Consider the following 25,319-nt stretch of genomic DNA (forward strand, 5'->3'; position numbering starts at 1 on the left):
CTTCACTGAAGAATTCGGTTTTTCCATTTTTGTCATTTGGATTTTCAGTTTTGCAAATCATGTATGAAAAAACAATCCATACCTTGGTTACAACTGGTTAGGTTCAGGTGATAAAGGCAGGGTTTTGTTTTGAGTTTTGAATTCCTCTTTGGAATTCATTATTATTCGTATTAGGTTTCCTTGTCCTTGTGAGGTGGTGTTTTATTTCTTGAACTTGAGCTCTCACACTGCAGGCCTACTTGTTGTTCCTAGAGTATTTAAAAGTAGAATGGGAGGCAGAGCCTTCAGTTTTCAGGCCCCTCTTCTATGGAACCAGCTTCCAGTTTGGATTCAGGAGACAGACACTATCTCTACTTTCAAGATTAGGCTTCAAACTTTCCTTTTTGCTAAAGCATTAAGTGTAGTTTGCTGGGGGATTCCCATGATGCCCTGGTGTTTCTTCTTCGCTCGCCTTTTTCACTCACTATGTGTTTATGCACGATCTGATATCAGATCGTCCATGTGTTTATACACCCGTCCTCCTCCCTTCACCCCAACTGCTCGGGGTGGATGGCCGCCCCTCCCTGAGCCTGGTTCTGCTGGAGGCTTCTTTCCGTTAAAAGGGAGTTTTACAGTATAAATTGCTCTGAGATGACTGTTGTTGTGATTTGGCACTATATAAATAAAACTGAATTGAAGTCCTGAGTTTTGCTTCCTGTTTGGATTCCTTTATTGTAGTGTCAGTGTCAGGCTGTGCTCCTCTGTCTTGCTTGTGGTTTGTCTGCGACTTCTTGTTAATCCTCGATCTGATAATCTTTTGTTCTAATTTTTTTTACGGTTAGTCTCTTTTGATGTCGAGGTCTTGTTTCCTTTTTCTCGTCCTTTGTGTTTGTTCGTTCAGCCCTTATGTGAATGTGTGTGTGAATGGGTGGATGACTGGATGTATAAAGCGCTTTGGGGTCCTTAGGGACTAGTAAAGCGCTATATAAATACAGGCCATTTACCATTTATTGTTGTATTCTTCTGTGGTTCAGCCGAGTTACCGAACTAGACTATGTTCATTGTGCATCTTCTACATGAGCCAACTAAAGGTCTCGCCTTTTCTTTTACGTTTAGGTCGACAGAACTCGGTTAGCTTTAGTGAATAAGATCTGTGCGGTTTGGTTTAGCCTGTATGAGCCAAAAGCCCGGATTTGTGAAGTCATTTCCTGTTTCAGTTTTTTATCTCTATTTCCACTCAGGCTTCGGTTAATTATAATTCCTACTTTTGTTTCCTTTCCTGCCCTGTTGGTGCCACATCTGTGTTCAGTTAGTGCTCGAAAACACTGGCTGAAAGCTTGACATCATCTTCCTCAAAAAGCTGGGCGTGACCAAAGAAAAACTGAAGCGTAGCTGGACAGATGTTTTCCACGTAGATCAGAGGCCTGATCAGATCATCGCCTGTCGGAACGTCTAACACGGACTTCCAGACAGCGTCTTGATGTCGTCTCAACATTACTTTACATTAGAGTTATTTTTCACCAGCTGATGGCGATTCAGCTTCTAAATGTTTGTCTTGTATAGTATACGAGATACATATACATATATAGTATAGATACATCCTGCTCCTTACCCATTTTGGCAACTTGAAACATTCCAGCCATATTTTTGTTTTTGGGGTATTTTTTCTTGCGTTGCTGTTCTTGGTTGTCACATTTTCATGTCTTTTCTAAAGGCGCTAACAACTTATGTGCTGCAGACACAAACTGTACCTCCTATGGTGCATTATCTGTCACAAAACAGCAACAATGTGCATCATTGAAGAAGACTATTTCACAGTTTGCCTTGAGACGAGGCTGATCACACACGCACCTCGGGTTGCCATTAATTTCCCCAAATTGCCTTCTTCTGATGATGTCAGCACAGAACAACTAGAAGTCCAGTTGTAAAACTGACAGATTTTAGGACTGTGCAGTCAGCTAATCTAATATCTGATAACTGATAAAGGAAAAATAATCTCTAGTCTGTGTCCCACATGAGCCCTAACCCAAAAAAGAAATGCTAAAACTCCAAGAAGGATGCTTTGGGGTCTTTTACACGGAGACCTATATCATTGTGTGTGGCTGTGTTAACAGAAGCTTGTTGTGTATTATCAGCTGCTTGTGGTCCTGCTGAGCAGGACTTTACCTGCTTTATCTTGTTTATGCAGCTGCTGATCTGATCTGACTGTGAGGTGAGTAAAACCCCAAACCGACAGTTTACCCACAGTCTTAGATAGTTGGATAAAGATATGACTCACACTTTGTAAATGGTTCAATTTTCAAAGACTTATGGGGGATTCATTCACCCATCCATCAATCCTGAGCTGACCCAACGTCACCAACAGGAAAATCCCACTTCTTGTTTTAGTTAACCCAAACAATGCATCTTTAACAGCGTCTATATTAAAAAATTTTCCTCCGTGTCTGCACCTAATATATCCTGATCAAATTTGCATAAATATGAGCAAACAAAGGCAGACAGCTTTCACACATGGCCGGGTTTTCCCGGTTCAGCCTGTCTGTAAGTGTGTGTGTGTGTGTGTGTGTGTGTGTGTGTGTGTGTGTGTGTTATCTTTTCTAATCTGGAAATGTGTCTTTCTTTTGTTTCGTCTTTAATTTTGTTCAGTGGGTTAGAACATTTCAAAAACACAAGGAAATCCCCACAACTGATTTCAAACATAAACAACATCAGGGTAATTTCCAAGAATGAGACTCACACACTCTGATAATCTTGATGTTTTTATTAATATGAAACCTGTTTTATGTCTCATTAACATTCACATCATTTTTTTTTAGCATTTTTAGCTCTATGTGTGCTTCACTTATTGACATGTGGCAAGTTTTTCCATTTCACTGCAGTCTGCAACAGAGAAGCCTTTAAAACAGTTACGCAAGATATAAAATAAAAATAAAATAGAAAATAAATGTTTTTTTTACATTTTAATTTTATCCGGGTTAAAATAATCTAACTAACCATGTGTGCGAAACACAACAAAAACATTTTCAGTTTCTCAGTAGTGTGAAGTACATGAGGCCTGAAGTTTACTTTCACACTCTGACGAGGAATTTTAGATTTAAATTCATAAAGTATCATAAAAAATCACTTCACGACACGCAAACACACATGAAGCTTAGGCTCTGTTACACACAAAGCTCGTCCCCGACACTGCAAACCGGAAGAAAAGTGAAAACGTGTAACGCAACAGGTCATAAAACAACCTCGACACGAAAGGACAACAAGAAAACGGTTAGAAATCCCGGAACCGGTTTCCAAGGATGAAATAGTGAACTCATCTATGCTTTAAGCCTCGAGAGACCCGTGGAAAGAAAGTGAAAGGGGAGGGAGGAAGTTTAGCGGAAGATGTCGTCACTCAGAGATTTCCATGAAGCAGCAGAAAGCCCCTGCTGGCAGCGACGCCCCCTTACTGGAAACAAGCAAAGCTCAACGCTGAATGAATGCGTCTGAATTTCTTTCAAATATGGTTTTGAAAAAGTTTGGAGCACCGGGAAGTGTAAAACACAAATCAGACCTATTGAGTCCCTCAGACCTCAGCACACTGTGTCAGATAAGATGACTCCCTGTGGGTCTCTGTGGTTATACAATGGCTCATTATCAGCTTCTTATCTTGGAATTAATGACGATGAACGACAGCAGCTGTTGATTGAAACCCTCTTTTTGATTGATTCGGCGCACAAGGATTAATCTAGATTGTCTAAATCTCTCGGTGATACCACAGAGATGATAATTACCCCAAATGTTTTGCAGATTTACATTAGGAAGCCATTTTAAATCTCTCAGGGCGGCAACCCTCCGCATCTTTCTTGTAGCAGATAAATGGAACAAAAGTGGATAAAAACAACAGGATGTGTGTATTTGTCCCCGCGGAGAAACTAAAAACCCCATTTGCTTCTTGAATTTTGAAAATGGACACCATTCAGCTGTGTCCTCTTCAGCGTCTTTGCTCCAGAGTTTCAACCATTTGGTCACTTTTGTGATTTCTGTCTTTGTGACTTTGGGGACGTCAACTTGTGTCATTGTTAACCACAACATAAAACATAAAACACTATAACTGCAATGACGCCGTTATACACTAGTTATCACTAGCTCCATGATTTATAGATGCCCAGCTGATAAATATGAGCCTTTGTCAGCATTCATTGTACCACATGCAGATAGAGTAATCAAACCACCGATTTATCTACGACCCACTTTAGCCACAGACACCCTTTACACAGCTATCTTCAGTAAGGAAAGATCAAACACGAATATGAATACACTTTTTCAGTATTTAAACATGAAAGACAAAAGCTGCGCTTACAAATCCTTTAGAATTATTCATTGAAAAAAATAAGTAATATTCATTCATTCAGCGCTTATTTTATTTTCCAGTCCCTGTTGTGTTTCTTTAAAAAATGAATATTTATAAATATGTGTAAAAGTAATACACAAAAAAGAACTAAAAGAAAGAAAACAAAGTAAATATTATGTTTTTTACTTATTTATAATTATTTGATTCATTACGTTTTATTATCACTGTTAATATATTTTTGTTTTTCTCGTTTTAAATATATTTGTACTGAGTTTTACATTCATGCATTCACTTAAAAATGGCGTTTTAAAAAAATAACTGAGGTAAACAATAAAAGAAAAGGTGAAATGGGCGGAGCCAGCGGACAAGCCTAGCCTGTGGAATGTGCTGATTTCCACACGTCATACGTACGCTGGCCGATGATTGGTTTACAGACTCAAGTAAAAAAGACCAGACAAGCCGGCGGCTATTTAGTAAGCGCAGCAGCAGCGAACGAAAGAAACTTTACGGGAGAAACGGTGACGGTACCGAGAGGCGGACGGCTGTACTGTGTGTTATTTGCTGGACTATACTGGAACACAGCGGCGGGACACTGAAGACGCTCAGCTCGCTGTTTTTTTTTAAGCTACAAATCCCCGTTAAGCTAACGTTTAGGGCGACATTCCCGCTTGTTTTTGTGAACTACCTGGAAGAACAGCCATGCTCACCCTGTGCCTCGTGTTGATGTTATCCACTGCCTCCGTCTTCTCAGAGTCGGTAAGTAGTTTCTCCAGCGAGCAGCTCAAATTCAAACACTCGTGTATCTCTGTTTCGGGAGCGCTACCTTGCTGAGGTTAGCCCTGTGTTTGTGTGCTGTTAGCGGGAGCCGGAAGGCTGTGATTTACCTGTCCTATCCCTCTGTTTAAGTACGGAAATGAGAGTTGTTAGCCACTTAGCTTCTCCTGGGATATGGCAGCTATTATCCCGAATTGGGGGGGGGGGGGTCGTCACTTTTCCAGGATGAATCCCAGAGACACTTCCCAAAGAGGATCAATCCTGTTTGATCAAAGAGACAGTTTCCCGCCCCCGATAATAATACAGATGCACGCCAGACTCTCTTGTGTCTTTGAACACTTCTCCAGGTTGTTGCCAGTGTGAGCTAATGGGGAAATCTGAGTGCAGACTCCTTTTGGAGCCACTGAGACTTAAATGGTGAATCCATGTGTTGTTGTTAGAACAGAATTTGACTTTAATTAGTAGGATTTGTGTGTTATGAGGAGGCTCGCTGAGCTGGAAGGCACCAAATCCCAGTTTGAGTGAGATCCATGTTACGCCCCTTCCATTCTGATGCTTTCCCATTAACTGTCTATGAATTAGCTGACCAGGGGAGCTGGATGTGTTGCAAGCATGATTAGGTAAGCCCTGCAGCGTAGGTAGATCCATATTTGCTGATGATTCATGTCTACACGTGTTGCAAACGGGATGTATTTGGATTTAGTTGGGCGATAAAATAATTTTTAAAGTTCCAGAGACACTGTATTGAAAGTTTTCCTTTCTTGATAGTTAGATTGTTCTAGGCATAAATGTGAGGAGACATTATGCAAAAAAGACAAGTCTTTAATTGTTTTGCCCAAACATGCGTTACATTGCTTCTGTTTTGTTGCTCTGATTAATCATTTTTAGTGTGATTAACATCAACATTGAATGCTTGATGCCACCCACATACAAAAACATGCACCCTGCCCCCCTCCACTCAGGCCAGTTGGTCCATACGAATGGTGAGAATGAGCAAAAAGCAGTAAGAGCTGGTTTAACTGCATGTCTGACATACGGCAGGATTTGTTAAAGGATGCTAATCTCAGAGCAGATTGTTGTCTGTACAATCACGCTTTAGTTTGTGCAACACGTCACAACCATTTGTAGACACATTTGTAGGCTGGAGCGGTTCTCTGTTTAAGCAGCATAACGGTTATATTCGGGGTTCTGGCTATTCCACCGTTCCACATTTTGGTGTGAGAAGGGGTTGGAACAAAACATGGCGGCCTGATTGGGCCTTACAGTCTGTTACATTCCTCAAAGTATCTCCTCCTCCTCCTCTTCTTTCTTTTGGTCCCCCCTCTGGTATGTGACCTTTGGTGACCTTGACCGGCCCTCTCTGGGATTTTGCACACTTGATGGGGTCTCAATGGGACCTCGGGGTGACACTCCACTTCTTTAACACAGCTAGCCTAGTGTGGTTACACCTACAGCTTTCCCACCAAAACATTCCCCCTTTCCTTCCTTAAACGAGCTCCAGATATTGACCCCTTTCTCTCCCGCGTGTCCTTTCCTTTAATGCATACTTGGCCTCTGAGCTATCACAATACTTGCCTCCTTGTGGCCTTTCCTCTCTGCCCACGAGGTCATTATTGGTATGTGGGTTTGGCATTCCCTGCTAATCGATAACAATGTTCTTTTACCTGACAATAGAACATGCTCTGAATGCAGAAAAAGGGTTTTTTGAGAGCCACAGGCACGATCGGAATGTTTTTATCACGGGATTGAGTCGGATTTCATATCAACTTGGATGCCAGCAGGAACTTGGTGCCATTTCGCTTTGGTCAGCTTGTCTGTTTTTATCAGTTTGTTCAAGATAGCGTGGCATGCCAAACAAACCCTGTTCTCTGTTCTTTTTATTTTCCATTGACCTCAGCGTTTTCTGCCCATGTATGGTCCTTCGCTGCCCAGCCAAGGGTGAAGGTGAAAAAGATAGGAAAGACCAGCCCAGTGTAATGTTTGTGCTAATGTGCAGGGCGTTTTTCTGAAATGTCAAAAATGTTGAGAGAACTCCAAACACATGCCTTCAATTATGATATAAGACAGAATAAAACAACATCTTGTTTAACAGGCTGAAAGATGAGCTTGTTTGGCCTTTAATAAGGGTATCGTTCATCTTTATGGAAATAGAAGTCCAGTTTTTATGATTTAATTTAACACATGTCCTTGAAGTTGAAATTGTGGTGGTTAATCGGGGTAAGAAAAGTCTTCTTTGCCCCAGAGTTAATCCATGTTGCCCCATCAAACCCTTAGCTTGTTGCCTCTGGAGCCCATTTGTTAGAACTTGTTGGAATGTGACTGGTTTTGCAGCCCCCCCCCTCCGATCATTTGCACCAGAATGAAGCAGGTTTTTAAGGCTAGTTTTTTGTCTCCTTTGCATGATGGGGTGCAGGGTGGTGCTTGATAAATACTATGACTAGGATGTAATAATGGTTCCTGCTTTGCTGCCCGCTGGTCTATAAAATCCCTTTGGGCCCAGGAATGTTGGCACACAGAGAGAGGAGGTTTTTGTCCTTCCTGCCCACGACGGAGTGCAGTCGAATCCGATCCCCCGGACTCCCTCCACCCTTTTCCAACCACTGCATACTCTGGCAGCTGTAACGGGAACTATATGAATGCATTCAGGGCAGAAGTCGACCATAAAAACCCTCCAATTCTGGTTATATCACTTTCAGCTGACTTTTTTTTTTTTTTTTTTTTTTTTTTTTTTTTTTTTTAAGACAGAGACAGGCAGTTTAAAGATGCTGAGCAGTCTCTGATTATAAGCCTCTGCTGTGTGCTGTTACTCTCAACAGGGGCTCTTGCAGATTTTAAGCACAAAAAAAAGTTATATTTTATATACATAGTTAAGTAAAGCGAAAAGCTGGTTATGCTCCAGAAACACTTGTTGCACATATAAAATCTGCTTGACCAAGCTATTTCAGCTTATGGCTTTCACCAGTGTCATCATAAAACATGTTGCAGACAACATTTTAACTGCTCCAGACTTTATGCAACCTCCAAAGTATTTAAAGTTGTGCAGGAAAACAGTTTATCTGCCTTTAAACTCATGCATCTGGTCAGCGTTACAGTAAAATCCATTAATTTGTGTTTAATACTTCAAAAATCTTACATTGTAACTTGTAACGACTGGAGAAGTTTAGACATTGCTTTCGAGCCTGGAAGTTGTGTTTTTATTATTTTTAATTAAATGACAGCAAACCCCTGCTGCTCCTTCATCGTCTATGACTAAAATTGGCAGGGCTTGTTTTATTCTGGGGATTTTCTTGCAAACTGGATGGGGAAGGACTCTTATTACCAGCTGTAGTCCGTGATGGTGGAGCTGGGAGACCTTTAGCGCTACATGAGCACCAGCAAACGAAACGTCACTCGCGAGGTCCTACTGGAACGAGAGCGGGGAAAGGCTGGAGCTAGCTGGTTGTATGCTGATCATGTTGTTGTCCTGAGGGAGTTTATGCGGTGCATGCGTGGACAGCGCTCCAGTTTGGGGTTTTTTGTTATTTTTATATATATATATTTTTTTTATGTCAGGGGAATGTGAGCCTCGCTGTGATTCCTCTGGGAACGGCGAGCCTCGGAGGGAGGCCTTTTAATGTCAGCCTGTGCCGTCTCAGTCTCCTCGTTCTTTTGCACGTTTGTTTCAGGATTGAAGCCAGACTCTTTCCAGCTATCAGCTCCCGTCCACAGCACATGTATTGGGCATGAGAAATGATAATCAAAGCACACCATCCGCAGGCAGGCAGGCAGACATCCAAATGATATCGACCCAATATTTCTAATGTATCTGCAATGGGTTTTTTTTTTTGTTTTTTTTGGTGATTATTAATGTGAGGCTGCTTCTGCCCGTTGTTTTCACTATTGATCAGCCTGTTAGTTGTTAGAAGATGGTCAGATGGCTGAAGTCTGAGGTGACGCCATCAAAATCAAACATAGTGGGCTAGAAATGGCGTGCGATGATAATGTCAAACAACAAAGATTTCTTGAACTGTGTGCATAACCATTACCCTGAAGTGTAGCAACCATCATCCTTTCACCAAACTTTGAATTGGCCCTTTATTCACAGACGTGAGGATTATGGGGATTTTTGCTGATTCTCTTTTGATAAATAATTTCCCCCAGGGATCAATAAAGTATTCTGATTCTGATAACGGCTCATTGTGTTTGTCGGCTTCTGGAAATTTACTTCTTACAAACAAAACCCAGTTGATACTCCACAAACGGCACCCACCCACTGAGCAGAGCTCGCAGGCTGCTTTTGGGTGGCGTGAGGGTTTTCCCTTATTCGAATGCATTTCAGCAGTACAGCACCTTTTTGATGTGGTGTGTGTGAGGTCTACCTCGCGACTGTAGACCGCAACCGTCACATTAACCTTTAACTACCTGCACAGGATGCTACATTCATTTCTAATCCACTGAGTTAATCAATGATTAACTTTGGAAGTTTTGGATGTTTGAATGAGTCTCTGGACTTCTAGTGAACCCACAGACCACAAAAGACCTTTGACTGTGGGTTTTAGGAAAGAAACTCAACTTCACATGCTGTGAACTGAAAACACTACAACTCTCTTGTAGAAATGAAGAGTAAAATTAAACTCCCACTGTGTACGCTTCCTCTTTCAGTCACCCTCAAGCATTATAACCAACTGCCTTCATACACACCTGCATGTTTCTGCTTTGATTAAACTGTGCTTCTGACATCTGCTCGATTTAATGTTTGGAAATGGACGAGTTGGCACGATCTCTGTAAAAGAAAAGGTGTTACCCTCCGCATAATTAAAAACGTCTTTGTGAAACCTAAAATGTTGCCTCTTTTGTCAAGAAGCAAGCGTAAAGTAAACTCCTGAAATCACCAGAGCACTAAGCTTCACTTTGACTCAGTTACTATTGTCCTTCAATGAATAAAGACAAATATTAGTGAAATGAGTCAAATCTTAAAATCCAGTGTGATAAAGAGCCTGTTTTCTGTGAGACTTCTTAGATAAGACGGTGGCTGTACAATCAGCCAGCTGTGCAGCAGACTGGGACGATTTATTCTCTGCTGACGGGGCTAATTGAGCTTTAATGAGCCCCTCCTGAGAGTTTGATCTTATCTGTGCAGCTTTTGTTGGTCCCTTCCTGCTGCTGCCAAGCTCACCCTGTCGCATCTCTGACCGAATCCTCGACTAATGGTGAAAAAGGCCGGATGCCTGCATCGTCTCGAGCTCTTACTGAAGCTTGCGTCCTCCATCTTCCAGCGCTTTAATGCCACTCCCCCAGGCAGCATATCGCCGCCTTGAATCAAACATTACAGGCCGATAGACTACAGGGAAGACACCAAGGGGTCTTATCTGCTTAAAGATCAGCCTGCGAGCAGGAAAACAGGAAATGTCCATCAGAAACAAATCAGCATATTTGTTCTTTGTGCATTTAAGTAAACATCTGAGATATTTTTACTTGAATTTGTAGGAAACTTTTGGCTATATTTGGACATAAGCAGATCTGAGGTCAGCTTTATCAGACCGCTCAGTCAAATTAAACCTCCGTCCCTCACTGATTAGCACACTGTCAACATACAGTCACAGCTGATTAACAGATCAGTCTCAATGCCCAGCTTCATCCGGCTCTGAGTCGCAGCATGAATAACTAACTCGCACCGAGAACACGATCTGTAATCAAAGAGTGAGTTTCACTCTGGAAACCATGCTGCTTATGTGAGACCAGAAATGAGCCCAAGTAAGTATTTTGAGAGCCCATAACTTTGCAAATATTTGAAGTATGAAGGTAAAATTTTACTCCAGTTATTTTCAGGGTCAGCTGTTTCTGAGGAGAGTCAGGAGGGAGGCACTGATTGTTTTTGAACATCAGGGAAACGAGGTAAATGGTGACGGACTCTTACACACCTCCGAGCCGTGTGTGTGTTGCGTTGTGTCGGACTGAGGAATGTGTTCCTCCACATAGGTCAGCTCGGCAAAAAGCCAAAACCTCGTCGATGCAGCCGCCACATTCCTGCCTCATCCGCAGTGAAGCCAAAGCACTCTAAGCACACGCAGACGCTCGACTCGGAGCTCGGGCCAAACCAGCGAGGCTGCTGTCAGGTCTCTTCTGGCCTCACAGGCTGAAGGGGCCTGATACGGATGATAACGGGTGTCTTTGTTTTTAGGAGCTTCACCCATGACATGCAGACAGGGTTAGAGGTGCTGATGAAAAGTCTGAAATACTTGCACAAAAGGCTTCTTCCAGTTCCTTGGAATAGATGGAGACCCACTTCCAGGGAGTTTAGTGTGGCTGGTCTGGTGCTGGGAACTCCGCTATAGATAGATCCGGCGTAGGTAGGAGGAATCTGGAGCTCTGCTGTCAGTACGGAGAGGAAAATGTAGGTTAGTGTTTGAGGATGACCACATTCAGGCCTCCTGAAGGAACAGCTGAGCTGATATGGGTCAGCTTTATGATTTTAACGAAGCAATGATTTTCACTCCTCCCGTGGCCTTTGGATTTCTTTGGCGGTTACGTCAGAGGTCAGGAGTACATCTTACCAGCAGATGAAGTGACACAATGCTGGTGCAAATCCTGCTGGCTCAAGTATCAACGGGGGGGGGGGGCTGAAGAAATGGGAGACACTGAGGAAGACGAGCACTGCTTTGGCCTCTGAAAACTGACTTTTCTGGACAAAGCTCGTGAGATGCCGGACACGGCAAAGAATAAGGAAGCACATTCCTGTCTTTTCACGTGTTGAACCTCCTCCAGTCGGCCGTGTGAAAGGACCAGATGCCCCTCTCCGTGCTGGCAGATGGAGGGATTGTTTCCAGAGTTTAATGAAGGGAGGCTGCTGGAGGCTTAGCCCAGTTACCTTGGTCATTGATATGCTCTCGGGGCGTCCACTGGCATTGTTTGGTGTCAGTAGAAGGGACGGGCCCTAAAGCTGGTTGGTAGGACTCCTGGCAGACTGCTTTTTTTAGCGAAGCTGAGCAGTTGGAGGGTTTTGGGTTTTAGGACCTCCGTGCTGTAATGGGCAGGATAAAGAAGGGTGTGATGGGATGGAGGTGTGACGTGTCTGATGGGGCAGGAATGGAGTCTACAGGGAGGGGGCGATGGCGTCTCTTTTCAAAGGCTAATCAAAGAAAGCCGATGGCTTTTGTTGTGCTTACAGTAACAGAAAAGGTCACATGACAACAAAGCACAGCAGTTAATCAGCTGGCTGATGGACGTGGTCGTTTCACAGATGTCAGCATCACTAATGTGACTTTTCTGTCACGCGTGATGATTTTGTTGCATGCGAGGACTGTCTGGGTCACATGGTTGGTAACCTCAGACTGTAACCACGTGGCACAAGGAGCTCTGCAGTTTGGGCCTTTTTATAAGACAAAGGGCAGCTGTGTTCAGCTGCTGGATTGACTCTGACCTTTGACCTCTGTGTTGGCTTTATCTGAGTGAGTGCTGTGATGAGTCAGGCTTTTATAGAACGAGTTATAAAACGTTAAAGCGGAGAGAGGAGGCTTTTTGTTGTTTTCTTCTTAAACGAGTCCATGTTTGGTTCTGTGGGAATGAGAAGCGGAGCCTTGAACAGAAATCTTATCCCATATTTCTTTCCACTGAATCCATTTGGTTGGTTGGTTTGGCTGCCATCCATATCCGGCTGCTTATCAGCTGTTGCACATTAGGCCCAAAACATACCAGGCTGTGAATCACTGATGGAGGACAAAATGGGGATCTGTTAACAGGCTGTAAAATGGCTGGTTGTGATTCTTCTGTCTGTAAACTCTCGGGACTTCCACTCTTCAGCTTTCACCGAGTTTTCCAGGCCGTTTGCAGGCGTTTGCGGCCTCCCCCTGAACCGCAGCGAGCTCTGCTGTAAAGCACGTAGCCGGACTTTGTGTCGCTGAAGCTCATTCAGGCTGTTTGTAATGAACACATTCGGCTTGATGTGAAGGAACAATGATAATCTGTCCACTCAGGCTGTTTGTGGCAGTGTTTCCAAGCAGATAAAGGCTGCTTTCAATTAAGTTTTAACGCGAGCTGAAGTGGAGAAACGGAAAGTTTGTTTGAAGAGAAAAAAATCACAAAGGTATCGCAGGACCTTTAAAACTGTAAATCCTTGAAACAGACACTGGCAGAGTAATGCAGTTCAAATGAAAATAACAAGCAAAAAGGAAAAAGTTCAAATAAATAAAACAAACCTTAAAATGGCTACAATAACCGAAAATTAGTAAGAACAGGAAATAAACTTTGTTCTGATATAGATTCAAATATAACTAATAGACTGTGACTATTCTTATAGACTAAGTTACAGGTATATAAAGTGCTTCAGGTGTGTTATGTACCCTCTGGAGGACAGATGGGGTCTTTCTTATTACTCACACAGTAAATGAGTGCGTGCCTGCTAACAGTGTAACATGTGCTGTGTGGCTGTGACTGAGTGGACCGCTCAGTAAAATGAGTGAGCGCTGATTTTCATGTCGATTTGTTACGTAACCTCAGCTCGGGCGCTCCTCTGTCCTCTGTTTGCCGGTCCGTGCTGGTTTAGAAGATGCACACACACACACACGCACACACACGCTGTGTTCCCTACCGATCTGTTTTCAGGCTGACGTTGGACAGTTTTTACAGAAACTGAGGCTTCCGGCGCTCATCCTTGGCTCTGTTTGTTTTTCCTGGATTTGGAACACCGTTGTTGTTTTTGTTGGGACTTGGCCTGAACCCCGTCCCAGCTCCGGGAAATTATAGTAAAAGTAGAATATGTCGCACATGTGACGGTAACATCGGAGGCCTTATGTAACGCAAGCCTCGAGCTTTTGATCTTTTCTGTTCTCCCGAATACGCCGGGCCTGCCGGGACAGGCCTCAGTCAGCCTGAGAGGCGTACGCTTCTTTTCTTTTAGCCCTCCGGGACGCAAGCGTCCAAGTTACACCACGCAGGGGTTAAAGGTCAGAGGAACCGGGAAGGGGAGCGTTTTCAGCACCCCAGGACACAGAAGGACAAAACGTACTCTTACTTTTTTGTTTGTGTGGAACTTGAAAAATGCAAAGTGTTCCTGTTTTTAGAAAAAGGCCCACACCCACTCCACAGACTAAGGTTCGGGTCATTAACGTTCCTTAAGTTTGACAGGAGACGGTGACTAAATGCATAAAACCCGCCAATAAATCACTGAAATCCCTCGAGTGAGGCAAGAAAACGTGTTTTTGTAGCAAGAAGCAGAGAAATCAGGTTTTCTGGGCTTTTAAAACCATCTGTAACCGCAAATCGAAGTAAAACGAGCCTCGGGGGGGGGGGGAATGATGTCAAATATAACAAAATGAAGGGCTGTGAGTCCTGCTGGTTTACCTGATTGAATCAGCCTGACTCATACGGGTCCACACGGAGGCTTGAATGAGCATAATTCCTCTAATGTGACTCAGAGGACGTGTTGCAGCAGGACTGTGAATGGTTGCGAGGAAATGAAGAGCCAGCAGTCACCACTTTTCGGCTCGGGATTACTGACAAAGACAGGCAGGCAGGCATGAATGCACACATACAGGATCACGGCTCCCTGCTGCACATGTAAGGGCTTTAAATGAGGACATAATAGAGCAGCGATCCTCAGCCGGGCTACTACCGCCACAGCTTTCAGGACGGACATGAAAAGACATGAAGAGAGAAGAAAAGATCAAATTTGTGTGGAAATGGATGCAGTACAAACCTTTAGCTGCAGCTGTTTCCAGCTGTTATCGGTTTGGATGTTTCTGCTTCAAGGACACAGACTGTGAATGTTTTCAAGCACTTTTAAATGATTTAAGTGTCCTGTTTAGTTCAGCTGCCCTCAAACCCAAAGATTGTTGTCACGAAGCATAAAAACATAAACAACAACAAGTTGTTCACCTTTAAGGAGCCGCAAACTCTTTCAAATTTGATGTTTGCTCCTGGATTTTTAAATACAGCTCTGTAAGGAAAGCCAGGAAAGAGGGACTCAGATGGGAAGAAATGGAGTAAAGTGCAAGGGAACGCACACAAAGGAGGCCTGAAAGTGTAGGAAACCAAACAAATTGGAGCAGGAGCGGCGAGTCCTCGCGAGCCCACCTTGTTGCTAAGGAGTCGCGGTAAAATGGCCGCCTTTGTTTGAAAGCTCTGTGCAGGCACAATGGGGCATCCCCTCCCCTCTTTCTTCTCTGCTTTTTAAAGGCAGCGGCTGAGAGGATTACCTTCAAACACGTCGTTACCACGCCGAGCGGCCGAGAACACACAAACAGGGAGGCCCCGGGCGGGCTGGGTTAACCCTTAAATGAAGACTGGGATGGAAGTAATTAAGAGCCTCGTGACGTACACGACTCGATCTGTGAGAGAGTGGACGAGGATGTTTGTGGGACATCCGGGAAGCTTTCCAGTGTGATTTGTGGTCTGCTTTTGTTCTCGCTAAATGGAAAGCTCAGAAAAATAAAAGCTTGTTCCAGTTTTCCCGACAACATAATCACCACTCTTCTTTTCCTGGAAACTCGATTGGCTGCTTCCTGTCGGACACAAACATCACATGGGCTCCTCCTCGTCTGCATCGCGTTCGGTGCTGTAAAACACATCAGGCTCATGTCCCGTCTCACTTTGATTCTGTGTGTGTGTGTGTGTGTGTGTGTGTGTGTTTTAATGTTAATGATTAGGTGATGGATTTGGGGAGGGGGTGTTAATCCCATTCCTGCAGCTTAGCGGGCAAATGGTCACTGAAATAAACTCTTGTAATGTGATTAAATGTGGCTGATGTGCCCTCACCATGTTAAGCTTTGATAGGGATGGTAACCATGGCGACTGGGCTGATTGAAGGGGCCTGATTGGGCAGGCTTGACCAAAAAGTTACAGAGAAACTGGAAGCATGTCGGCCTATCAGACCGAAGGAGTGTTAGTGAGATAAAGTCCCTCTGAGCCTCCGTCTGATGTCCCAGCAGGTGAGGGAGACGGAGACATGGATGCCCATGAAGAGCTCGCAGACGGCCGGCGTGTCGACACGTGGCGGCGATCTGGAGGCGTCTGGAGACGCCCCGATTGGCTCAGACTTCGGCTTCACAGACGACGACGCTGACAATTACACGTACGACGATGAAGACTACAACGACTTCTCTGGATCTGGTGACGCAGGTCGGTCCTGACGAGAAACACTCAGCGCAGCGATTTCTGACGTTTACGTAGAATCTGTAAGATTAAATGAAGAATCTGCTTCTTTCCACAGACACGCCCATGTCACCTAACGAGACGACAACAGTGAAGGTGAGAAGCGTCTGCACGTGGAGTCTCCTTAAATACTTAAACCCTCAACCATGCAGCAGAGGCTTCACCAACTCTTTTCTCTTCATTTACAGCTCGACATTATTGACAATAAGATCCCCGAGCCAGAGCGCCCGGTGCGACCAACCGTCAACGAGAGAGATATCGTTGAGAAGAACGAGATCCCTGTGCTGGGCAACGACGATCGCAGAGAAGACAACCTGTCCAATGTCCTCATGTCCCACACCGGCAACGAGAGCATCACGAGCAAGACGGAGTTCCTTGCAGGTCAGTCGTGCTCTTACAAACATCTTTGAAGCAGCCAAAACGTAACTTTGAGTTTTTAAATGTCCAAAGATGGAAATGCTGCCCGAGTTTTAACATCAGACGCAGGAAAATTTCCCTAAGCTGTGATAAACTTAAACTAAGAACAAGAGCACGGTAGCGCTCGTACACGATGTCAGATGACGTGATTTCTAAAGTGTAGGGCTGACGAGGAGCTTCAGAGCTCCCTCCCCAGAGGAGCAGGAGGAGGCTCCTGTCTGGGTGGAAGGAGTAGGAATCACTGTCACAGCTTAAAAAGTCTCATCTGTCGCTTTACTTTCTCTTCCAGCTCTGACCGCGACCCTCGCCGTCAGCCTGGTGCTCGCCGTCCTCCTCATCCTCTTCCTCATCTATCGCATGAAGAAAAAGGACGAGGGCAGCTACGATCTGTCGAAGAAGCCCATCTACAAGAAGGCCCCCACCACAGAGATCTACGCATAGACCCCGACCTCCTCCTGCTCCTCCTCCTTTCACAACCACACACAATCACACACCTCACTCCCTTAAAAACCCAATCAGGGCCGGCGTCTGGCCTTGCCATGCCTCATCATCATCATCATACCTCCTCCTCCTCCTCACTTTCCTCCAGCGGAGCGATGCTGGGTAAATCAGAAGAGAAGCCCCGACAACACAATCGACAGACTGGCTCCTCCCTGATGTGCGCTTTATTACCGACGCTCTCTGAACCAATCAGAGGCTTCGCTTTCTCAGAAAAGGAAAATGAGCAACAGGAGTGGACTGTCTCAGCTGCCATGACCTCACTTCCTCTCAAACAGGACAAGACTCCTCCCTTCTTTCCTTTAAAAACACTAAAACGGTACTTTTATCGGTCCAGTTATTTATTCTCTCCTCTGAACCTGCAACTTCTAAAGACTAACGAGGTTTTCATGAGATTTTTTTTTTTTAATGCCATAATGAGAAAAACAAAGTTGGTTTTAATCTGAAAGTTGTGCAGCGGTTTCATGCTCCGTTAGAAGTGACCCTGTATAGAAGTGTTGTTTCTGCACTGTAAAACGATCACTTCCTGTTCTGTAAACCTTCAGATGCAGCAGAGTTCATTAAAATGACCTTAAAAGGCTTTTTATTTCCCTTCAAAGCTCCTGGTATGTTTGGTTTCTCCTCAGCACATAGCACCAGACGAGTCGTACCAATCCCTGAAAGGAATTTGCAAACGTTGGAGGACCCCGGGTTATTCACCAGCACGTCATAGCGGCGAGGCGTTGCTGCACTCCTCAGCATCGCGCCAGGCGTCGACACTTTCGGATGTAGACTCGCTCACTTTCCTGCAGAGAGTTCGAGGATACGAAGCTATATCCGAATAGCTGGTTAGCTTAGCTTACAAAGTGAAAAGCATTAGCCAAAGCTAATACAGCTAAAGGCTATTATGTGTGAAGTAGCTGTAAACTCATCAAATTAATGTTCTCGACATATAATGTGCAGATTTGGGTTTAACCACCTTTTTAAGCATAAAGTCAGTCTGATGGCAGCATTTAAAGTCGGGTTTCCTCAGCTAATGCTATGCTACAGTAGCGTAGCAACGCTAATGTAACATTTGGGGCTTTTTTTTTTTCCCCAGTTTTTCATAAATTAAGATGAAAGAAATGAAGCGTAAATGTGGTCTTCGGTAATTCCGTTAGCTGCTTTTTTTTTTTTTTCTTTTTTTTAATTAATCTAGCTAGCTGATTTATTTGTGCTAAGCTAACTCTAATGTAATTTTGACCAAACGTGAGTGGCTTATATCTTTTCTAAAACTTGCCAAATTAAAATTGTAATTCCTTCAGTTCTTTCAGCACTGAGGTGCTAATCCGTGTAAAAGTTGAGCTCTGTGATTGCAGAAACAGTACTTTTTTCTTTCTTTGATATATATATATATATTTTTTCTCAATCATGGGGTTGATGCTTCTCTCGATAAGCTACACGACTGTTTGCTGTTTAGTTTTTATATTTTCAGTCACAGTTCTCGGAGCAATCGCCGACGCCGTCGTAAGCCAGTCCAATGCATCCAGACTGCTCTACCAAGGATTTGTACATAGTCATTAAATATCAATTTTTAAAAAAAGCTTAAATATATTAACTTGGTACTCAGCCGTGTTCTGGCAACAGAAATATCTACCAAATATTTAAATGCCAAATTGTTTTGTTTTTGCTCTTTGGTGTCCTGCAGTAACCTTCATGTGATTTACTGTAAATGTAAGTTTTGATACTACCGATGCTAATACTAACGCCTCTAATGTCCTCCAGTGTTTTATTTTCCCTCCTGTAGATCAACTAGTTCCCCTCCGTTATTATTTTTAATTAATTTAACTGTCAAATTATTTTATTGCCTTCCTTCAGGTTCGGGTGTTCACCCTTAAGCTGTTGTATATGTGATTTTTAAAAGTTTTATATACACTAGTTTCAGATTTCCAGCAAATAGTTTTGAAACTTATTTGGTAAGAGTGTCTATTATCTTTTAGACTTTTTGCTTTTGTATTTATGGTTTTGTTTTTTGTAGAAGGATTGATTATGTGGTTGCTGTACGTCTCTTCGTTCGAGGGATGTTGTGTCGATGAGCCACGTTGCCGTCAGCAGACCTCGGGTCGATTCTTGGCGACTCACTTTTGTAAATCTGAACACGACCGGCGACGCGAGCAGCCGCACAGTTACGAAAACACTCGAGGCCTGATAACTGACACAATGCTGCTGCCCGTGTCCTCTGGTGTGCCGGGAGGAACGAGCTGACCTCTGACTCGGGCAGAGGAGTAAATCTGATCAGATTACACGAGTTTAAAAAAGAATATTTCAAAAAGCAGTCTGTCGTCGGCCCCAGGTCTGAGTCGGTAAACATGGGAGGGTATGTTCTGCTGCTTAATGTCACAAATACCACACGTGAATCATTGGAGTGGAGCCAATGAATCATTGGTTTCTCAATGCTGGTTCCAGTTTATTGAAAATAAAGTTATTTTTATGCACATTAACATTTTAAATGTGTGTTTTGTTTTATTTCCTGAGGGAAAGATGATTTAAAGAGACACTTGTCACTTCACCTGATCACAGGGGGTAAATTCCCCCTCAGCGGTTTTCTTTCTAGTTGTTACTCTGACAGCGTAGGACTCCTGCTAGCTTTGCTTTCTTAGTATTTTGTGTTGCACAAACAGTGCAGGCGTTGTTGCCAAGGAGATGAGCACAGTTTAAATGCACAAAACCTTTTTAGCACGATTTATTTTGTGTTCGGCATGAAGGAAAGGCAGATGATAACAAATGTACTTCGAGTAACTAGAGCTGGGCGATATGAGATTTTTTCATATCACGATATGTTTTTTTTCATTTCAGGCGATAACGATATCTATCACGATATAAGCCAAATAACTATATTTGTAAGATTTAAATGTGCCGTTGCTCACAAGTAAAATGTGAAATAATCAGCAGCTTGTTTTTATTTAAATATTTATTTCCCATAATAAGTTCAACAGGGTAGATGTACTTAAGGAACATGAGACTTTTTCAGATAAATAAAGGCAAATATTGCAAACTACACAAAAGGCAGCCGCTAAAGCGTTTAAGTTTCAAAATAGAACAAACGAAACAGACTAAATTGTCAATTCCACTTAGAAACAAAATATTAATTCTAAAAATAAATCTTAGTTTGTTTTACAGAAGAACAGACAAAACTGACTAACTTTTGTCAATATCAAATAAACCGAGAACTAAAAGGAAATTCTCAATCTCTCCTTGTTGTATAGCTGAGCTTTTCAAACAGTTTTAACAGTTACTTTAGTCTGACAAAAGCCGAATGACGAATTAGCGCTTCCAGTCAGAGACTGAGGCTACGTCCACACGTACACGGGTATTTTTGAAAACGGAGATTTTCCGTTTTCGTTTTGAAAAATAATCCCGTCCACACATAAAGGCAGAAATGAAGGAAAACGCTGCTATGAACATGCCAAAGCAGCAGGTGGCGCTAGATTCCTAACCGTGCAGAAATGTTGGCCAATCAGAAGTCTAGAAGCCTCGGTGGGAAAAAGTAAACAAAGCTGCGGCATAGAAGCAGAACCGAGTCGTATGTGTGGAGGGACAGTAACTGTGTGTATATGTAAGCATTTAAACACTGCAGAGAGTAGAATTAACAGTATTGTAGAAATTCATTTCACCGAAACAATAACGTGGCGCACAGTGTGACGCATGCACCAGTTTATTGTATTTCCAGACTTGCTTTCGGCACAATTTACAGTGCAGCTACTCTGTTTTTTGTCAGACTTGAAATAGCCGAAATACCTTCACACTACGGAACTTCTATGGCTCTTCCGTTCGACAATCTCTCCGGCGTTGGAACCATCATCTGTTTTCTCTTCGGTCACGCTCGGTTGATTTTTCTAGTCGGCACACTCATTTCCTCCATTACCCGCTGGCTGCTTCGCAAACAAACACACGTGCGGCTTGGCACTTGTGCTGTACGTAACAAGTCACGCGACGTGATGCTGCAGCTGTGATTGGTTCGGCTCTGCGCTACTTAATTTGGATTGGCTGACCTTTTTTTTTTTTTTTTTTTTTAAGAGGACAAGAGCGGCGAGGTCTATCGCGATAGCTTAATTTCTCTATCGAGTAAAAGTTATATCGCGATACATATCGTTATCGTTCTATCGCCCAGCTCTACGAGTAACTGAGGAGCTGCTTTCACTGTCAAAGAGAGTCCGTGTGTGTGTGTGTGTGTGTGTGTGTGTGTGTGTGTGTGTCGGATCGAACTGACAAGCCGTTGCCTGCCAGCTTCAGCGCAGCCGGGAAAAACACACTCCACTAAACGCCAAAACACTGACGAATGCAGCTCTGCTGGGAGGGGCGCACACATTCCAGCACACACATATTCAAACATTATCCTTCACACACGCTTTCATAACCAAGCACACGGCCGCGCAGGTGGGGGTGCTGGCGGGGGCACTTTGCACTGGACCTATTTGTTCAAAAACAAGAACAGGCGAAGGTTAAAGTGCCACTTTTTTTAAATCCTCTTTGATCCAGCTCCACCTGTCTGCTCCTGCTGGATGCTGAGCAGGTGAAGTGTGCGTGCTTTGCATCAGGTCTGAATGGGGACTTTCCTTTCACAAATTTGGTCCTGATAAAGTTCCCCCGGTTATTTTTATTTGGTTTAAATACAGATGTGCCTGCATAAAAACAGAAGGGGGCAACTGCCAACATGCTCCAACGTACAGCTCCAGAAGCACGGCCGTTTCTACGACTTTTTTCTTACTGGGTGGGAGAGTGAGATGTGACTACATGGAGGCACAGACAGCCTGCCTGGAGTTTGCCAAAAGGCACATGAAAGACTCTCAGACCACGAGAAATAAAACTCTCTGGTCTGATTGAACAAATATCCCCTACGGGGAAGCATGGTGGTGCTAACATCTTGCTGTGGGAATGTTGTGCAGCTGCAGGAACTGGAAGACTAGTCGAGGTCAAAGGGAAGGGAGAGGTCACGGGAATGCCGATATGTGCGCAGACATCACTGGTGATGCTCTGGAGCGATCGGGATTCATCTGCCAACCGGACAGCAGCCCTCATTAATTAGCACAATTTTGATGTAACATTATATGTGATCAGTTTTGGAATAAGGCTGTAACAGGACAAAATGTAGAACAAGTGAAGCTCTGTGAAAACTTTCTGGATGCTCTGTATATAAAGCATGTAGAAGCATCACAATACCTTTGCTAAACTGAATCATACTTGCAAGATTAGGAGGCAGCTTCTCGCAGTTAATTGTCACACTGCCACTAAAAAGGGCTGCAGGAATAAATGCTCATAGTAATAATAATCATCTAAGGAGCTCGGGAAGAAATGCAACCTTCAAGAAACTTAAACAAGTCTTTTCTTTAGATTACTATGACCTGGATATCATAGGAGTGATCGTTCCTCTGTTTGAATGCAAACAGTCAGTAGACATTCATAACTAAAGATCTACAGGTCACAGGATGAGGTTTTGCTAACGAGAACTGCAAAGGCAGAAAATGATCAAGCACAGGATGTCAGATGGAGTCAGATAAAACCAGACTGTGTAACGTCACTGTGAGGTTTCTAAGTTTCAGCTGGTAATCTGTAACAACGGCTGGTTTTCACAGGCAGTAGTTTCAGTGCAAAGACCAAGTTTCCAGATTTTAAGCTGTAATTTAAAGGGGGCTGGTCACTCAGTTCCTTTTTTTAATGCTCAAAAATGTTAAAAATAACTCAAAATAGCAATATCTTCAAGGACCTGGTGGTCCATCATATTACAGCAAGCGTGTTTGGGAATCCAGAGATCAGGGACTCCAGCCACCTGATAATTCAAACTTAATACAGTTTAAACAGGTCATTTATTATTCAAATAAAAATGTTGTGAGGGTAAACTGGCCCCTGATAGGGTCCCCCGTAACAAACTGGTCCTCGGTGTGGGGCCACACAGAGCAAATCTAAAAATAAAATAAATCAAGGTTCCAGTTTACCTGGAACAGGGTCCATCCTGCCCGGAACAGGATCTCAGACCAGACCCAGGATAAGGGTAAGCGTCAGGTGGCCGTGCCTATGGAGCCCAGCCGGGCGCCGCGGTCCTGGTGCTCTGATCCCCAGCTTCCTTAGGCCCCGGGGCAGACCCAGGACTCCCTGGGGAAATTATATCTCTTGGCTGGGATGGGAACAACTTGGTGCTCTCCCTGGATGAGCTAGAAAAGGAGGCTGGGCTGAGGGAAGTCTGGGCTTATAAACCAGATAAACGGCTGAAAATGGATGAAAGGATGAGATGTTGTTTTTGTTGTTGTTTTTGTTGTTGTTTGTTTGTGCCCGATGCCCTCCTGATGTGTGTCTCCTCCACGACGAAACTTGAATATGTGAAACACAAATGAAGCCAAAAACATGTAAACGTGTTTATTTCTACTGTAAAGTTTTAACCTGGGAGTCTACGGGGACCGACTCATGCTGGAGCCTCATGTGGACACTGCAGGAACTACAGCCTTTCGCGCTTCTGGGTTAGCTTAATTTTTCTGTTGCAGAGGACGACGTGATGTGTTCAGGTTATTTTAGGAGAGTGTGATTTAAACACAGATATGGCACTAACATGACTGTTGAGTTTTAGTAGCTTTGTGGGGACCCACAAAGTTGAGGAAGTCATTTTAGTATCATTAAAATATCAGTAGGTCTAACTGGTTAATGAGTGATTACAGTGTAGGGGCCTGGGTTTATAGTGTCATTCAGGTTTTCTGTGTTATTTTAGGAAATGTTTTCCGTGGAACTGAATGAAGTAAACATGGTTTTTCCTCGGTACTGAGTCATTAACCTAATCAGGTAAGCACAGATATAAACTTCCTTGAGCCCAAATATAGAGCACAGAGTCTGCAGATGTATCCTGAACTGCTTTGTGCTGCACAGAAAACACATTCTTTTCTTATCTGTTGTTCTGGCAGTCCTTTTCATGTCCACACACCTTCACACACAACCTTCGCTGTGTCTTTAGGAACATTTACGGGAACTTCCAAGACGTGTTGCACCAGGCAGGGTGTTACTGGCTCTTTTGTCTTTTATCCTCTGAGACTCAAATCAATGAACCAACGGTTGCAAAAGAAGATTTCAACATCTCTCTGCACACTTATCGCTCTGCATCTCTGCTATGGTTTCTTTGCTTATATAAAGAAAGAGATAACATCTGACACTGAGTTGTGGATTCAAATGAAACAAAATGAAAAATTATCATCCGCAAGATCTTGATTTCTGTTTTTTGGAGCAGTTCAGAGCCTGTTAGCGGTGTGGTCAAACATTTAAAGCTATTAAAATGTTAAAGTTCCCTTTAGAGGAATCAGAGGGATTAATTATTGGATCAGCTCTGAAACCTTTTGTGTCAGATGCAGTTTGAGCTTTAATCTGCACCTCTCAATGGCAGCTCATTAAGCCATTGAGAAGTTACTGTCACAAGCATCAAAGATGAGCTCTTTGTAGTCCATCTTTGGACATTGCAGACAGACGTCAACAACATCCGCTACATACGGAGCCTGCTGTAGGTGCTGTCAGTGTTTGCACCTCCACCTTTTGCTTTTTAGCCTCTTGGATGAGAGTAGTGGAGTAGCTGTTCCCTACTACTCTACACAAATTCCATAGGAATTTGTGACAGCTATACAATACAGCCATGCAGAAAAGGTTATTCCATTATTGCATCAGAGCTCTTTAAAGGAAAACAGGGGAACCACATGACCTTTGGTCTGGTTCTGGAGTTTTTGAACCAGAGGAAGTTAAAGGTCAACAACAGCGTTATTCAGCCAGGCCTGACTGGTTTGGCATAAAATGGAAACTCTGCTGATGTTCCAGTGTAGCTGTTATCACATTCCACTAATGTGTGGTCATATTTGCATCTGCCTGTTTGCTGCATTGATGGAATTAAAGCATCAACACTTCCTCCTCCTCACGTCGGTGCCAAAGTGACGTCATTGCGTCTGATATTGAGGGTTCTTGTTTATCATCAGATATGCACTGATTGTCATTCTTTTAAAAGTGAGTCCTGCCAATAACGATTTTTATCAATTTCAGATTTCTTTCAATGAATTATAACAGACAGCATATCAAAAAATAAATCAATTAAAAATGGAATTATAATCATAAAAAGCATTTAAACTTTACATTACCCCCCAAACTGCAGTAAGTTACAGGATATTTTTCCCACTAAAACAACATGAAACAGTAAGACTCTGCTACTGGAATGAAA

The 25,319-nt window shown here is 43.4% G+C and overlaps 1 protein-coding gene across 2 annotated transcripts; it reads left to right on the forward strand.

Annotated features, from left to right (window-relative positions):
• The first annotated feature begins 4,768 nt into the window (after nt 1-4,768).
• sdc4 (syndecan 4) lies at nt 4,769-17,743 on the forward strand. Of its 2 annotated transcripts, none has more exons than XM_080890663.1 (5): nt 4,769-5,065; nt 15,985-16,177; nt 16,269-16,306; nt 16,399-16,591; nt 16,917-17,743. In XM_080890663.1, the coding sequence occupies exons 1-5, from the start codon at nt 5,009-5,011 to the stop codon at nt 17,066-17,068; spliced, it is 633 nt and encodes a 210-aa protein (XP_080746789.1). In that variant the 5' UTR covers nt 4,769-5,008; the 3' UTR covers nt 17,069-17,743. The 2 variants fall into 2 exon arrangements, with proteins under 2 accessions (XP_080746789.1, XP_080746790.1); XM_080890664.1 differs by having other exon boundaries at nt 4,770-5,065; nt 15,988-16,177.
• The last annotated feature ends 7,576 nt before the right edge of the window (nt 17,744-25,319 follow it).

This window comes from Rhamphochromis sp. 'chilingali' (genome assembly GCF_963969265.1).
Source record: "Rhamphochromis sp. 'chilingali' genome assembly, chromosome: 9".
In the NCBI taxonomy this organism is placed as follows: domain Eukaryota; kingdom Metazoa; phylum Chordata; class Actinopteri; order Cichliformes; family Cichlidae; genus Rhamphochromis; species Rhamphochromis sp. 'chilingali'.

Excerpts from the sequence above, each read along its gene's own strand:
- sdc4 (XM_080890663.1), top strand. The coding sequence starts at position 5,009 with ATGCTCACCCTGTGCCTCGTGTTGATGTTATCCACTGCCTCCGTCTTC. Across the intron at positions 5,066-15,984 it reads CCTCCGTCTTCTCAGAGTCG|CAGGTGAGGGAGACGGAGAC; the intron begins GTAAGTAGTTTC and ends CTGATGTCCCAG. Across the intron at positions 16,592-16,916 it reads CAAGACGGAGTTCCTTGCAG|CTCTGACCGCGACCCTCGCC; the intron begins GTCAGTCGTGCT and ends TTTCTCTTCCAG.